The sequence below is a fragment of the Pseudopodoces humilis genome, chromosome 1 (genome assembly GCF_049639895.1).
Source record: "Pseudopodoces humilis isolate 2021_Gansu_Grassland_sample_001 chromosome 1, ASM4963989v1, whole genome shotgun sequence".
NCBI classification, from domain to species: domain Eukaryota; kingdom Metazoa; phylum Chordata; class Aves; order Passeriformes; family Paridae; genus Pseudopodoces; species Pseudopodoces humilis.
In genome coordinates this window covers 94,770,646-94,786,110 of record NC_142200.1, presented here as the reverse complement: position 1 = coordinate 94,786,110, position 15,465 = coordinate 94,770,646, and the positions used below count along the sequence as shown (strand labels likewise).

Below are 15,465 nucleotides of genomic sequence, written 5' to 3'. Positions count from 1 at the left end.
GGGCTCACCAGCGCTAGGAGGGGCCAGGAGGTAGCTTCTGCCACCAGTTGCAACAAGGGTTGCTTTAAAAAAATTTAAAAATTGAGAAAAGGGACCAGCTGATTTAGTGATAATACATTATGGTAGGAAAGGCCAATTTCAAGACACTGAAGACCCATATACTTGTTTTATGAACAGTACAGTGAATATTTCTTTTTAATCTCCCCGTGGCTGTAGTTGTAGAATGAAATATATAATGTGATAATTGAAGGGAATTTGGCTACCATAGGGATTCAGTTTATCCTTATGACAATGTTTAGTGTGCAATGTGTTCAAGAAGTAACTTAGAGCTTATCTGCGCTTTAGCAGGGTCTTGCAGGGACTTCATATGCTTTCTTCTGTGCAACAGCATTTCTCTAATGTAGAATATAAAATAATTTTAATATTCATCTTTCAAAATCAATTGACAGAACAACAGACTGGTTGGGAGACTTGCAGCAATCTGCTATTTTTGCTACTGCAGTAGCTACAAGTGAAGTACCAACAGCTGTCCTCCTCCTCCTTGTAAAAAACTGCAAAGAGGTGGTTAAGGCTTGTCATGAAGCTGGTCCATTGGGTGGTTCATTCCTGTGTCCTGTTGGTCCCAGTGTCACCCTGATAGGAATATGGCCATTTGGAGCCAATTGTAGAAATGGGGCTCTGCTTACTTTTTTTAAGTCAGTGGACCTATTTGCAAAAAATAAACCTTATATAGTAATTTATACTGCCTCTGCCAACATTAAAGTTAAAAGCCCTTTGAAAACATCCCGTGTCTGTTCACCATTTTCAGCTTGCTTAAACCATATCCAAAGATACTACAGGAACATTTCTTATCATATTAATCTGAAATAAATTAAAGTTCTCATTATGTTTGGAGGTTTGGGTTCTACCTTGTCATCAAAACATTAACTGCTAGAAGCTAGTTCATAACTAGGTGGCTAGAGCTGCTCACATAATCAATTTCAACTCTCCTACAGCAGATGTCCTAAAAGGATTAATTTAGTCTTCAAAGATCTGGTGTGAAACTTTGTCTGCTTCTGTTTTCTGAATGGGTAATGTAGTTCTAGGATAGAGATTTTTTTTTTCCTAATGGGGGAATTTTGCCAGTCTGCGTGAAAAAATAAATGTACCTGTTCTTTTTCTCCTCACTTGAATCAGAGGATTGCTGTCTGGCAGTGAAACAGTACTGTTTCTAGGGTAGGCTCTGCTTTTACACCAAGAGAGCGGTCTTTCTGAGCTCCCTCTCAGTTACTATCTCCCAGATAAAGAAATCTGCTTTGATATGAAGCCTCACAAGGCTCATTCTTGTGTGACTGCACTCAGACCTGCAGGCTGCAGAACTTTTCCTTGATGATGCAAGACTCTCCAATCGCCTGTTATCACCCCAGGTTTAGATAAATTTCTTCCAGCACACTCTCCTACTGGAGTCTTGCTGGGTCTGCTGTGGTTGGATGTTCTTGTGCCAGGCAGGATGCTATGCCAGAGGCAGCAAGCACCTCAGGATGGTATCACTACCAAAAACACCTGAGCCTGGCCTTTTAGAATGTCCTGAGACCTGAAGGGTTCCTCCTCGATTCTGGCATTTGCTCAGCCCGAGGAGTTCAGCCAACCTGTCATTCCTCCTCCTACCCAGTATCCAGTGTCACTGGTCAGTTTAGCTTACATCCATGGATTAACTCCTGAACGACTAGGACGTTTTTCAGTGACCAGAACTGAATTGTGTTCACACAGCAATATGCTGCAATTCACGATTTTTACCCTTACAGTTTCAAGTAAGGGAAAACAACCTAAGTTTAGGCAGCTGTTTCCAGTTGAGTATTTTAGAATCTTAAGATTGTATACAATTTGTTACTGCATAGACTTAAGAGCATCCTGGAATCATTCTGGAAGCTAACCTGGAGATCTAGTGCCAGCTCGGGCAGTTTCTTCTACTTAGGTAGAAGGTATTACTTCAAAATACCTATTTTCTCAAGATAATTTCTTCGTGGTTTCTCAAAATGCTTGTATTTACATGAATGAAAATTTGCTTTCTAATATTTTCAACTTGAGGCTTGTTTAGACCATTGTACTTAAGGAAAAATAATGTGCTAAGGGCTCCAAGGAAAGTATGTAAAGAAATTGGAATAACTGCTTGATAATGCACAAGTGATATATGAAAAATGAGCCATTAAATAATAAAATGTTTTAAATAATGCAGTTTATACATAATTGGATTGTTATCGTCTCTCTGAGTCAGATGCAATGAAATCAGGAACTTGACGATCCTCATCCAAAAATCAGAATTCAGAACATCCACTATATATTTTTAACTTAAGCAATCAAACTATTAAGTCTTGTGTAATGGAATAGAGCTTTGTTCAAGTAGCAGAGCTGCTAGTTCCTTGTAGGAAAGGTAAGCACCAATGTTATCACTAGTCACCTGATCTACATAGGAGGCTGTTTTGGATGTTTGTGTGACGGTATGCCAAGAATGCCTTTAATAAATACATTCTGTGGTAGTGTGCAGGTTCATGGGCTGCACATACGCTGCAAGAACGGCCCAGTGGAAGAAATGATTGCAGTTGAGGAAGGTGCTGCTATGCAGGAAGTAAACAAAAGGCTTCTGAAGTCCCAAAACAGACATTTCTATTTTTAATTCAGCTCCTTTTCCCCTTTAAGACTCACAGCTTGCAGTTGCTGCTATAGGACTCAAAAGAATACATCACACAGATGCCGGAAAATCCATCTCATTTCCTACCTGTTGGATGAGCAGCAGGGGCACTTACAAGGTAGAAGGAAGCATGTCTGGGCTAGAATTATGGGAAGCCCAAGGGACAAGCTTTGAGGACAGCTGTGCAGCCCCTTGGATGCATGGTGGATGACCCATCCTTGTAAGTATAGCTGTAGGAGGTGGATGCAGTGTCTATGCTGTCATTCTCCACACAACATCTGTGCGCAGCACTTGCAGCACTTGTCCTCTGCTGGCCCAGTGCAAGTAGCAGTAGTCTCCCTGGTCACTTTGTGTCTGCCCCGCTTTGGGTAGAAGATGCACATTTTCCCTCCTCGGCCGCTGTAATTCAGAAAGCCACAGAATGCTTTGGGTTGGAAGGAACTTTAAGGAGCATCTAGTTCCAACCTCCCTGCCATGGACACCTTTCAGTAGGCCAGGTTGCTCAGAGCCCCGTCCAGCCTGGCCTCGAACACTTAGAGGGATGGGGCATCCACAGCTTCTCTGGGCAACCTGTTTCAGTGCCTCACCACCCTCAAAGTAAAGAATTTCTTCCTAATATCTAATCTAAACCTACCCCCTTTCAGTTTAAAGCCATTCCCCCTTGCCCACGAGGCATGATGGAATTTTCCCTAACTCCAGGGGAGCAGGATCCGGGGCGGCAGCTCAGCGCAGCCCGCGCAGGAGAAGGTGTCCAGGTACGCCCAGGGGAACCGAGCCCCCTCCGGCGCCGAACCTCCCGCTGTGTCCCGGTACGGCCCGCGGGCGGCAGCGCGGTGGAAGGGGCCGGGGCCGGCCCGCGGCCGCTCCCCGCCGGAGGAGGGGGCGGCCCCGGCGCTCACTGGCGGAGGCGGGGCCGCTCGCGCTGCGTCACAGGCCGCCCCGGCCGCCGCTGCCCGCCCGCGGAGCGGCGCCGGGGGATGGAGGCGGCGGCGGCCGGAGCTCGGGGAGCAGGTGCGGGGCGGGCGGCCGTGCCTGTCCGCGGGGCGGGGTGGGCGAGGGAGATGGAGGAGCCCCCTCGGAGACACGATCCGGGGGCCGGGCGGGGGTGGCGGCGGAGTCGCGTGTCCGCGCCCTGCCCGGCCGCTGGCCGCTCTCCTCAGCGATGAAGCGGCGCGGCTGCCGTGCCGCGGCCGAGCTTCCCCTGTGCCGCGCCGGGCTGAGGCTGGAGCGGGGGCGGCTCCGACCCGCCCGCGGCAGGGCGGTGGTCCGGGCTCGCCAGCGCCCGGCTGGTAGCGGTCGGAGCCACCCCCGGCAGAGCCAGGCTCACGCCCCGTCCCTTTCCCCAGGTCCGGGCCCCGCGGGAGAGGGCGCAGTCATGGTGCCGCATCCCAACCAGGAGCCCGCCCGTGGCTAGAGCCGGCCCCGGCCGGAGAGCTGCGGCGGGGCACCCTCAGCCTGAGGGCATCCCTCAGCCTGAGCGCCTCCCCGCGCGCCCCCGGCATGGAGCCGGGCGGCCTGGAGTGGCTGCTGGTGCCCATGCAGCAGCTGGTGTCGTGGGGCGCCGCGGGGGCCATGGTGTTCGGCGGCGTCGTGCCCTACATCCCCCAGTACCGGGACATTCGGCGGACCCAGAACGCGGAGGGCTTCTCCACCTACGTCTGCCTGGTGTTGCTGGTCGCAAACATTCTGCGGATACTTTTTTGGTAAGTTGGCTGTGTTTCTGCTCCGTTCTAAAGGTTCGTGCTTGCTTGCCAGCTGTAAAGCTTTGATTGGAATATTTGAGGAAATAATGTTTTATGTACGTTTTCCCTTTTCTAGAAGATCTAAATGCTGTATTTCCATCAGTGTGTGAGTATGTTAAGTAGAATGAATTGGGCTGGGGAGCATGGTCTCTTCCCCTTGCCAGATCTGATTATCAGCACTCTGATTTCCAAGATGAAACTTTCTAACTTGTTGGTAAAGAGGTTTATGCTAAGTCAGGTCTTTTTTCTTGCTGACTGTATTTTACATTTCTCATGCTACTCTGTCTCCAATTTCAAAGTGAAAGCCTCGGTACCATACACTTATTCGAGTGTCTAGTTGGCATTAACGTCACTGGAACACTTGCCATATATTCTTGCATTTCCCTGGGATACCAGCTGGCTTCAGAGGGGTTCACTTGTAGGTCTTCATACACAACTACAGACGGAAACTTTTAATCTTGGATAAGTAAGGAAAAGATATGCTGCCTTTCAAAAGCAAATTTATTTTTCTTTCAACACCACTTTCAATACTTAAGTGCAAGTTTCTTTCCATATTTAGGTCCTGTGATCCTGGACAAAGAAAATGTTATTAGGGCTTGATTTCTGTGAATCACTGTTACTAAAATCTTGCTCATTGCTTCTGTTTATACAGATGCTACACCACTGAGAATGTACTTGGTAAACCAAAGATGAAATAGTCTGGGCAACTACTGCAACTAAGGACAGTTATTCTGTGATTCTGTTTTGACTACAAAGTAATGCTTTTTAATCCATAAAGAACTGATAGGTAACAGGCTGCATCTGTTTGTTGGTTTCCAGTTTCTTTTTAAAGAAACTTCTCTGACTCTATAATGGCTTCCTGGGTTCTGCTACAGCAAAATGCAACATGAAAGTGCTGTGCTGGAGTGGAAAACAGGAGACCCTTTCTTGGCACCACAAGCTGGCAGTCAAACAGAGGAGTCATCACTAGATCAGAGCTACTTGTTGCTGTGTTTTCCTGGGGAGAAGTATATGGAGACAGCAGAGAGCAGGAGGGAGGTAGAGAAACTGGCAGGAGGAGGAGAAGTGAAAAGCCTGACCTGGCAGTTTCAGAAAGAGAAATAGTCTGATTTCTGGTTTTACTGGAGGTAGTCAAAATAGAGAAATGACTTACACCTGAATGGAGATGCTGGCAGTTTCTAGGTAACTCAGGTGAGTGCGTCTGTTAAGTGAGACTCAGACTATGGAAAAACAGGAAGATCCTTAATTGGAATTGATTTTAAGTACATCTAGTTAAGAGATATGTGAAAGCATAAATACTGCAAACAATGCAAAGTTATAATTTATGTCACTGTTGAAAGGTTTGTCGATACCTCAGAGAGAATGCAGTTATATTGATAGGAGTACGTATTTGTTTTACAGTGAGCAGTTAGGCCACGTAATACTCCCTGACATGTATAAGCACTGTGTAAGTTCTGGTCACCTTGGAGCTTGGCATGGAATGGCTTCTTGCAGGAGCCTGCAGAAACCTTTCTCTCTGTACTTGCAGTGAATTGTCTCTTTCTAGTTCTGCTGAACTAAAAGGGTACTTGCATAGTGGTAGTTCAGTGCTCCCAGGAGAGAATATTTTGCTTGTCTGTCTGAAATACTAGGCATCCCTGGTAGTTAGTTATTAGCACCAGAAAGTCATGAAAACAGCATCTGAGGGTGGATGTTACGAGGGAATCTGGATGATTAAAGGAAGATTGTAGGGCAAGAGCCTCTGATTTCTGTGAGCATGGTTAGAATGCACCCATCGGGCATCTTGGCAATTCAACTTTTGCATTATTTGGTTAATGTCACCTATGGCCGATGCATTATCTGGGACACAATGCTCTCAATAATGCCATAAACAGCAGAATTATTTTAATTGTATATGTAATGGTTTTTGGAGGAAATGAGAAGGTTTTTATTTATTGTGTTTTAAATGTATTAAATAATTTAATCCATCCTGGTGCCAGGACAGAACTGTTCCTACAAATAATTTTGTTCTATATATAATTTTTTTCCCCCAAGTATCAGTTCACATCTCCTTCCCTTTAACAAACCCAGTACTAATCCAAGTCTCTCTTCTGAAAACTTTACTGCCATATAGCTCCTGGTTTAATTTGGTTTCTCTTAGTTACCTCTGATTATTAAGCATGTGGTTTGAGCCAAAGTAATTTTTTCTGGACTTCCCCTCCACCCTGATCCAAAAATAACTACATAAATTGTTAGGCCTTAAAAACTTTCAAGTTTTAATAGTGTTGGTTTTCAGGACTTAATTATTTCCTAGGATGGATGATGTTTCTATTGTTTTTTACTTGTTTGTTTTGTTTTTAACTTCAAAGACATTTCTATAATTTGTTTCTGTTACTTCCAGGTTTTCCCAGAAATTTCATGTACTGAATTTGAGGCTCACAAGGACAGACTGTTCCTGCCTGTTATACCTTTTTATGCCTCAGAATTTTTGTTCTTGGGTAGTGCTGGTGTTTCTGTATTTGTGTTACTTGTAACAGATCCAGCCTTCCCTCCTTTCCCTTATGGCTTTTTTATATTTCCTTCTCCTCAGCTATGGGGACAATTCCCTCACATTCTCTTTGTGGTATGACGGAATCCACAGGTTTCTGTAACTCTGCTTGGTTATTTCAGAGGTTATCCTTTTTTGGTTTAATGTGGGTTAAGTTTGACCTTTCATCTCCCCTCCAAATAGAGTATTTACTTCCTGATCTTGGCATGTTTTATGTGTCAATAGAGTTTCAGCTGGTAGATTGCACTGTGACAGTAGCCAAGGAACGAAGTACTATTTTGGGATCAAGGATAACAATCCTGTTTCCAGTTACCTGTTCCCACAAATTCTGTTTCTCTGATTAGACTGTCTTCACTGGTAAGCCATCTTTTGAAGTCAAGAGGACTCAGTGCAATACCTCTCCTTGTCTTTCTTAACATCTAATCACTTAATTTCAGGGCGTGCCCAAAGAACTTCTAGTTTGCTAGTGATGACAATAATACAGTATCCATTTATCATACTTCTCTTTCACACAATGTCTCAACATCTCATCTTTAAAGAGATGTTTCTGCTTTCAGTTATGTGTGTTTGGCCTTGCTGTGTTCCGGCCATGTGCCAGAACTTCATGTAAAAACATTGGGTTGCCTGGAAGAATGAAGACAGGGTATGGATAGCAATGGGTGTGATTCTGCTTTATTTTATTTATGCATGCATGGCTTTTGTTTAGGAAAAAGAAACTACAAGTTTGGCCGTGTTTAAGTCTTTTGCCCTTTTAAAGAGGATTTAAAAAAAATAAATTGAAAAGTAGGCAGTTTGTGCTTATAACATCACACAAGGGAGTCTCTGCCCGTGTGAAGAGCAGATTTTGTGCTGTAGCAGATTTGATACCAATTTAACTATTTTTAGTTGTAATCTATTGTTACAGTTTTATCTAACACGTCAAAGCAATATTTATCTTGGGGGGCTAGTATAGCTGCTGGATATGATTTATGACTACATCAGCTGCCCCTTTGTTTAGTCCTGCTATTGTCAGTACTGCTTCTCCTGTCTGTCTTCTCCAGCCCCACAGGTCATTGTTTCTTTGGACTGGTCAGCCTGGGAAAAGTCTGCACTGTGGATAGACATAGAGAGGCAGTGCAGAACTGCAGGCTTTTGTAGTTCTGGTGCATATGAAAGTATATGACCCACTCCAAAAAAAACCTGATAGCAATTTTCTTCCCTCTACATTTTTAATTAAACACTTCATTACTATTTTTGATAGCCTGTGCCTTATGTCTTATTATACGTTCATGAGTTAGCTCTGTGTTCTTGCTCAAGGGATACCCTGAGCTTTGAGGTGATTAATGATCTGTTTAAGCTGTCCCAGGCTGTTTTGAAGTTGTGGGATGGATCCAGAGTTCCCTGTGGCACTAGACCGAGGTGCACACATCTTCTGGGTTCGAATAGCCTGCAGGCTGCCAGCTGAGTAGCTTTGCATTGTCATGATGGAGAACAGGAATGAGAAGGCGGGTGAGAGTTGTGTAATCAGTTGGGGGTGGAGGATGCAGAGAAACTTACTTGTGAGTTCTCCCTCTCTTCCCCCTCTCTCCCTTCCCTGTTTCTTTTTTAAAAGAGAGCTTATGAAGAGATAAATTACAATTTCTTCTAATATTAAAATAAGATTAAATAGTTAGAGGAAAAGGAACTATAAATTTCTTAAAAATCAGTGTAAACATTTTTATGTGTATCTTGACTAAGTGCAGCCAAAAGTACTTATGTTGCCTGCTATCCCCAGAATTTTTTTAGGATTTTTTTTTTCAGTTTTAAGTTTTGTAAAACGGATGTCATTATGTAATAGGGTTTGTATATTTTCTAAGAAGACAGTGTCCTTTCCAGAGGTTTTGAGCTGCAATTCCATGGGACGCTGTCCTCATACAGCAGTGCCACAGAAATCCAAAAACAGAAAATAAAACCATCCAGTTTTGTAGTTTTTCTCACAAAATAGTTGCCTTAAGGCAAACCATGGCACCAAGTTCTGACAGCCAGGGACAGGATGGAGACTATGGACTGTGTTATTTTTGAGCAAAGGTAACCGTCTTACCCGTTCCACATCACCTGACCGGAAACAAAAAGTCTTAAAACAGCAGTATCACTAGAACTGGGACCTCTCTGTACTGGAGTCAATGGAATATGCTCCCTGTTTAAGAATAGATGTTTAGAGACTTAAGTATGGAACCGGAGGTAATTTACAGAGAAATTGTGAACTTGCTTGTGTCAGGGGTAGATCCCTAGGTATTTATTATGCTGTAACACCTACAGAGCCACTTGTGGACCAGATCCCTTCTGTCTGGTGTTGCTCTGGCTTCAGAAAGCAAAGCAGTGATGTCTGAAGGACTTTGTGAGAAAGAGGAACTTGTGCTTTTAAGGCTTCTGTTACTAAAATGGATCTTGCCAGCTTTTACCATGTGTGGAATGTGGGATGATGCTATGAATCAAGCTGACAGAATGACTACAACTTTGAAAGATTGTCTTACGTATGGCCTGCTCAGATATTGAGAGCAAAAGTGTTACACAATTCTTCCTCCTTTGTATAAGTGCCAGAGAGCAGGGATAAGATGTGCTACTTTTTAGTGCAGAAAGTAAAGTAGAATTTTGTATGCCCAAGTGAGGAGCTTGGTTTGGCATGATGCATAAAGTCTTGGAAGTGTACACGTCAAGAGGAATCTTGTATCAAAATATCCTGTTGCAAAACTTGTTTGTTTCTTCTTCCTGCTTAAATCCTACAGGTTAAATTCTGTAATTGTACAGGATGACTTTCAGGACAGCTGCCATGCTGCTACCCTGGACTATCTGTTCTGATCCTGGTAGTGTGTGCTGTATCCTGTGTACTTTCTGTGTTGCCTAAAATCTGTGACTTTCCCAAAGAGCTGAAAAACAGACAGCAGATGAAAGCTGGAGCAGCATGGAGGAGTGTAGGAGGAAATAGAGTGGTCAGGGTGATGGTGATCTGGCTGCACCAAAAGCAGTTTCTTTTCAAAGATCTCTTAGGAAAAGTGATAAGCAAACTTTTTATGCTTGGTCTAGCTTTGGCTTATTTTTCACAATTGGCATTTGCTGTTTCAAGTAGGCCCAGGACTGGAATAGCAGGATTATTGCAGAATTGAATTATACCAATGAAATTATGTTGTTTTCTCAATAACTGGTTAGTCTCTGCTCTGGCTCGAATGTGCACTTCTCTTGTCTTCATCACCCTGAACATGCATTAGTCATTTGAAGGCTGTGGAAACACCAATAACACATAAGCCACTCCCCACCTTTATTTGCATATTTGACTAGTACAGGAAATAAAGGGTTCTTTTGTTTTTACAAATGAAGTAAATAGTGCAAAAGCTCTTTGTCTCTTTTTAGTCTGACATATGAAGTCTGAGTTCCTTGAATACTGCAAGTGTGACTGTTCACTTTGTTACACAACACTGTAGTTAGGGGATGAAAATGCAGAATAACAGTGATGACCCTGCACTCCCAGGACTTCAAAGCTGATCTTTTCCACAAGCCTGTTCTAGTATCCTAAGGCTCTTGATCTTTCTCTCATAAGGTGCTTTAATTACCTTAATGTTCCTCCTCTCCTGGCTCCTGCTTATGCAGAGCCAGTAATAATGTCTGTGAGGCAGAAAGGAAACAGAACATGGAATGGCATGCTCTCCCTGCAGGGCTTACATCCCATAGTGCTCCTGGAGCAAGCTGGCCTGAGGAGTCTTAAACTGGATTAGTGTTGCTTTGGCAGGCCCTGATTCCAATGCAAAGTAGGGTTAGCAGCTTGGAGTGGTGTTTGTGTCCATGATCATGAGCAAAATGAGTGTTCTGGCTTTAATTTTACAGCTTCAAGAACTCAAGAGTGGTCCTTGCCAGTGCTATTCCCTTCAGTCTTGCTGCCCAGGTAGTGTGGTGTAATCCATGTGGTGTAGTTTGCTCTGCCTGCCCATGGCAGCTGTGTGTTGACTGTATATGTGATCTAGTTAGAAGGTTGTGTTGCCTGCAAGATTCATTCTGGGGTTTGGTGTTTGGGGAGATACATTTCACGTGAGTATGTTTTGTTGTATAACCTTTGTTGTCTTTGACTGGATGGTTGTGAAAAACCCTACAGGTGGTTTGCACTGTTTGAAATTCCCATAAGAATTTTTAAATTTCTGTTTTAACTCTCTTATGTGTTGTGAGTTTTGTTTTACCTTTTTTCCCACCTGGTTTTTAGGGGGAGAGGGTCTGCACAATACTTGAAATTCATGAGAAATTGTCATGATGAGGCAAACAGGTGGCTATGCTTATTTGTGTTTGTAGCGAGTGGGTATTTATACGGCAAGCAGTACTTATGTGAGGCACTCATTAGTGAATGACCAATAATCTCATCAACAGGGAGAAACTAACCTTGCAGTGACCTATGGCTGGCTTTACCATCGTAACAGCTTCTAACTTGTTGTGCTGCTAACTCAGCCTCTCTTAAATGCATTACTGTATTTTTACATGCAAATACATTTCAAATTTGAGATGTTTTTTCTAAACCCAGTGTAAACTGGTTTATAGTTAACTGCTCTGTAATTCTCAGTAAGTCTGGGTAAGAGACAAATATAATAGTATTGAATTCCAGTAGATGAGGGGAACTTGGCCACAGTCAGCAACACAGGCTAAATGAGCTCTGGAATCATGAGCCTGGGGCATAGACTAGGCCAAACTTTTGTTCTTTTCCCCTGCATTTTGAATTAGTGCAGTGAAAGCCTTATCCAGAGCACACACTGCCTATGATTATGCTTATCAGATAGGTTCTTTATTTCTTTCCTCATAGTGTCCTCCAAATTTGTTACAGTAATGGCTCCATTGAGGGTAGAAAGAAGTGGGGGACTAAAGGTCACAGAACTGCTATTCCTTCAGTAGTTACTGGTGGGCCCTCTAGCACAGTGTGGAGGTTCAAGGAGTTGTACTTTGCCTCAACAGTATGCCATTAGGCAGGAAATACTTGGCCGTTTTCACTGATGTGGCTGCTTGGCTCTGCTGCTCAGGATTTCCTAGGAAGCTAGGCAAGGACTTTCCAGTCTCTCTCCTGTTCCTTGCTAGTTGACTCGTAACAAAAAGTCTCTCTCTAGTGAAATGGCTGCAGTGGAATCACAGTGGTGTGAGACAGCATGATGGTGAACCTAGCTGGTTTTTACTAGCATGGAGTTCGGCAGTGAAAGTAGCCCAAGCATAACAAATTACATTCTGGCAGGGTGCTATGAGACAGGAACTGTCAAGAAGAGGGCAAGAATTGCAATGCCTGTGAGCCTTGAGACTTGGTCAGCATGATGTGGTCAAAGATTGACCTTAGTAACTGTGCTGTTAGGAGATTTAGAAAGCCTGTGTGCCTCACGGTGCAGGTGAAGGAGCTGGGGAGCATAGCAATATGTTCTGACCAAATCACTTCCTCAGCATATCTGTCTTCAAGGCATAAAACCTGGCAGAACTGAGCACAAAGAAGCAGCTCACTGTGATGTGTGTGTCACCCTCCTTTTGTAAATGCAATGTGCTTCAAGGGCTGCACATGATAAGCTTCCACCCTTTACCCCTTGTGAACTTACTGAGTATGTGGTGGGGATTGCTGAGTTTTCATCAAGTAATGTAAGAAGAGGATCTTGGAGCATTACTGCTCTGCACTGAAGGGTTCTCCTTTTCCTGCAGCAGAATCTTGTGCAATCACTTAAGAGTAAGATCTTCAGTCAAGACTGGCCACAATCCAAGTTCACCCTCTCTATTGCGTGAAGGAAGTGCTCGGAAGCTCCCATGACATGTTATCTGTACCTCCTTGCTTCCCCCAATCTTGGTCCAAATAGGCAAAAATTTATTAAATAGTTGGCATGTTCTGAAGACCTGGCTTTTTCGCTCAGATGTCTAGACAGGGCTGTGGGTATTTATTTCTTCGTAGGGCAAGTGCTATTGTTTTTATGACTGAATTTAAAAATGAAAAATTGAGAAAGAGAAGTTTTGCACCGAAGTCCATGTGGAATCTTTGGAGTGTGTGTGTGGAGAGCACCCATAACTGGTGTTAATGTGGCATAACTCTCTGGTCTCTTTGTACCGGTGTACTGCTTTATGAATGTGATTCTCCTTTCAAAACAGTAAGTTTGCTGCTGGCTTTTGAAGCAAAGACTTAAGCTTCTCTCTTCAGCACCTCTAGGATCAGTCCACTGGGATGTTGAAATAAGGTTCTCAGATACTTCTGTTTTGAGCTACTGTGTGTGCAACTAGATGCATCTGGTGACTCTGACTTCCTTAGCCTTCCATACCTGTTAGCATTTCCTTTTCCAGTGCTTAGATGTTTTACATACTTTCTTTTCCTCTTTTAGGTTTGGAAGGCGTTTTGAATCCCCTCTTTTGTGGCAGAGCATTATCATGATCATTACAATGTTACTGATGCTGAAACTGTGCACTGAAGTTCGGGTGTCCAATGAGATGAATGTGAAACGCCGCTCTTTTGCAGGTCAGTGACGGGAATTGGCTTTTTCAGGATTAATATTTCTGAAAGTATGGTGAGCTCTACTTAGTACAGAAATTCTTGCACCCCAGTCTTCCCACTGTAGCGCTTTCTGAACTTTTTTTTTTTTGAAACTGCTTATTTCCCATACAAAAATATACAGCTGAAATTTTATTTCAGACAGGTCTTGGTTCAGTCTAGAAATTGGAATTCTCCCTAATATTTCACACCACACTCTGAATATAGAGCTGGTTGTTACACTATTGTGGTAGCCTGGGTTTTTTTAAAGATCTTGGCTGGAGTAAGAAGTTAATTTCTTCAGCTTTTTACCAAGTTGTTAGTTATGATCTTACGCTATTCCCTAAATGTTGCAATTGCAAACATTTGCTTTTGTAGATAATTTTCTATTCACTTGAGTTACTAACTATCAGAAAACAGTGTGCTTTTTATCATAGCTGCAAAACTGTCTCTTTTTGTGTACCATTTCCTTTGGCTTTAGTGTGGGATTAGTTGGGATTTATGGGAATTTTCCCATATTTTTTATTTTGGTTAATTTCATTATTATTGATAATTTCAGTTGGGTTGGACTATCATTCTCTGTTTAATAAAATGTTCAGTCTTTGTGCAAAGTCCTTGTTTTTTCCCCTGCAGATAAGAAATCTGAGATGGGTAGGTTTTTGTTTCTCTGTGTTGACTTTGACTTAAAACATTTTATGTAACAGCTTATTGCCAACAAGAACAGAATTAACACTGTCAGCTTTCTGTCAGTTGTTTTGCCATTAAGGATGTATAATTTATTCTCTCCATCTGTTCTCTTCCACACTCTCTAATAATCGAGGGTCTGATCCAATTCCAGATATCCTCAGTCACCATTACAAGGCAGCAGCTCCTGGCTGTGCAGTAGGGTAATTTATCTAATAGCTAAGGAAGCTACTTCCATTCCTGCTCATTGTGAACTGTAGTGAGAAACTATTCAGGTAAGTGAATTCATGTGGAAGAGGAGCTGCACTCCAGCTTCCAAACACCAGCTGCTGTGTTCACTGGGGTTTTCAGTCTGGCAGGATGAACAACTTGAAAACTACTTTCAGTCAGATTTAGCAGCAGGTAAAATCCAGGAAGCATTTGGGAGGGGGCATGTATGCTTTCTTCCTCCTCTGCTGTTTGTGCTAGCATTTTATGGAGCGATGGAGAGGTTCCTCTGTTTGCACTTTCTGAGAGGAAATTGTTCTTGTGCACATTTACACACACACACTTGCAGGCTCCGTCAGTAACCTTTGGACAGAAATAGGAGGCTCTTCAATTTAATATATAGTGCTCTTTAAGCAACTCTCTCTGAAAGACATACAATCTCCTAGGGGGTAATCAGTCCTTCCCTTGACAGATGATAGAAACTCTTGAAGGCTGCATTGTTATTTAATCCTTTTTCCTAAAACTCAGTTTGTCATATGGAATTTGAGAGACTGATTTTTACCTACTTGTGGTCCTTAATTATTTGTTTTCATCAGAAGGTTTGCATCCTTCCACAAACACTGAGAACAGTTGGAATATTTTTCTTACATGGGATTGATTTTTAGTAAGGACAACCATATGATGGCTCAGAATAAACATACAGATGCATACAAAGCTCCTTTCAAGCTGGACAGAATATGATAAGTTTCAAGTATAATACTAGTAGGAGTGAGAACTCTGTTTCTAATCATACACCTAATCTTATCTCTTAAGTTTTATGGTGATCTAGGCAAGATGACAAATGTGTACTTACTTTCTTTACTTACAGCTTACTGGGGCAGTGAAGAGCTAGGTTTGAAGTCATTGTTTTTGGTTACCCTTGCAGAATCCTGAGGGAAGGTATTTCTGTATGATAATATAATTATTATTTCTCATGTGGCTGGTGTTAATTTTAAACATTTTTCTTTTCTATCCTCCCTTTTTTGGCAAAATAATCCAAAATATTTAGAAAGAATAGAATATTTCAGTGGAAGGGAGTTTGCTGTTTTCTTATTTTATTGTTAAATGTGGTACTTTTTCCAGGTGGCATAAGTGTATGTTTACCAGTGTGTTTTCAGTTATG

At 42.8% G+C, this 15,465-nt stretch overlaps 1 protein-coding gene across 2 annotated transcripts in view; it reads left to right on the top strand.

Moving 5' to 3' along the window:
• The first annotated feature begins 3,613 nt into the window (after positions 1–3,613).
• SLC66A2 (solute carrier family 66 member 2) overlaps positions 3,614–15,465 on the top strand; it is a 64,403-nt gene continuing 52,551 nt past the window's right edge. For both annotated transcript variants that reach the window (XM_014254576.2, XM_005525237.3), the window contains exons 1-3: positions 3,614–3,679; positions 4,015–4,371; positions 13,267–13,400. In XM_014254576.2, the coding sequence (XP_014110051.1) occupies positions 4,169–4,371; positions 13,267–13,400 (337 nt within the window). In that variant the 5' untranslated portion in view covers positions 3,614–3,679; positions 4,015–4,168. The remainder of the gene's footprint in view (positions 3,680–4,014; positions 4,372–13,266; positions 13,401–15,465) is intronic.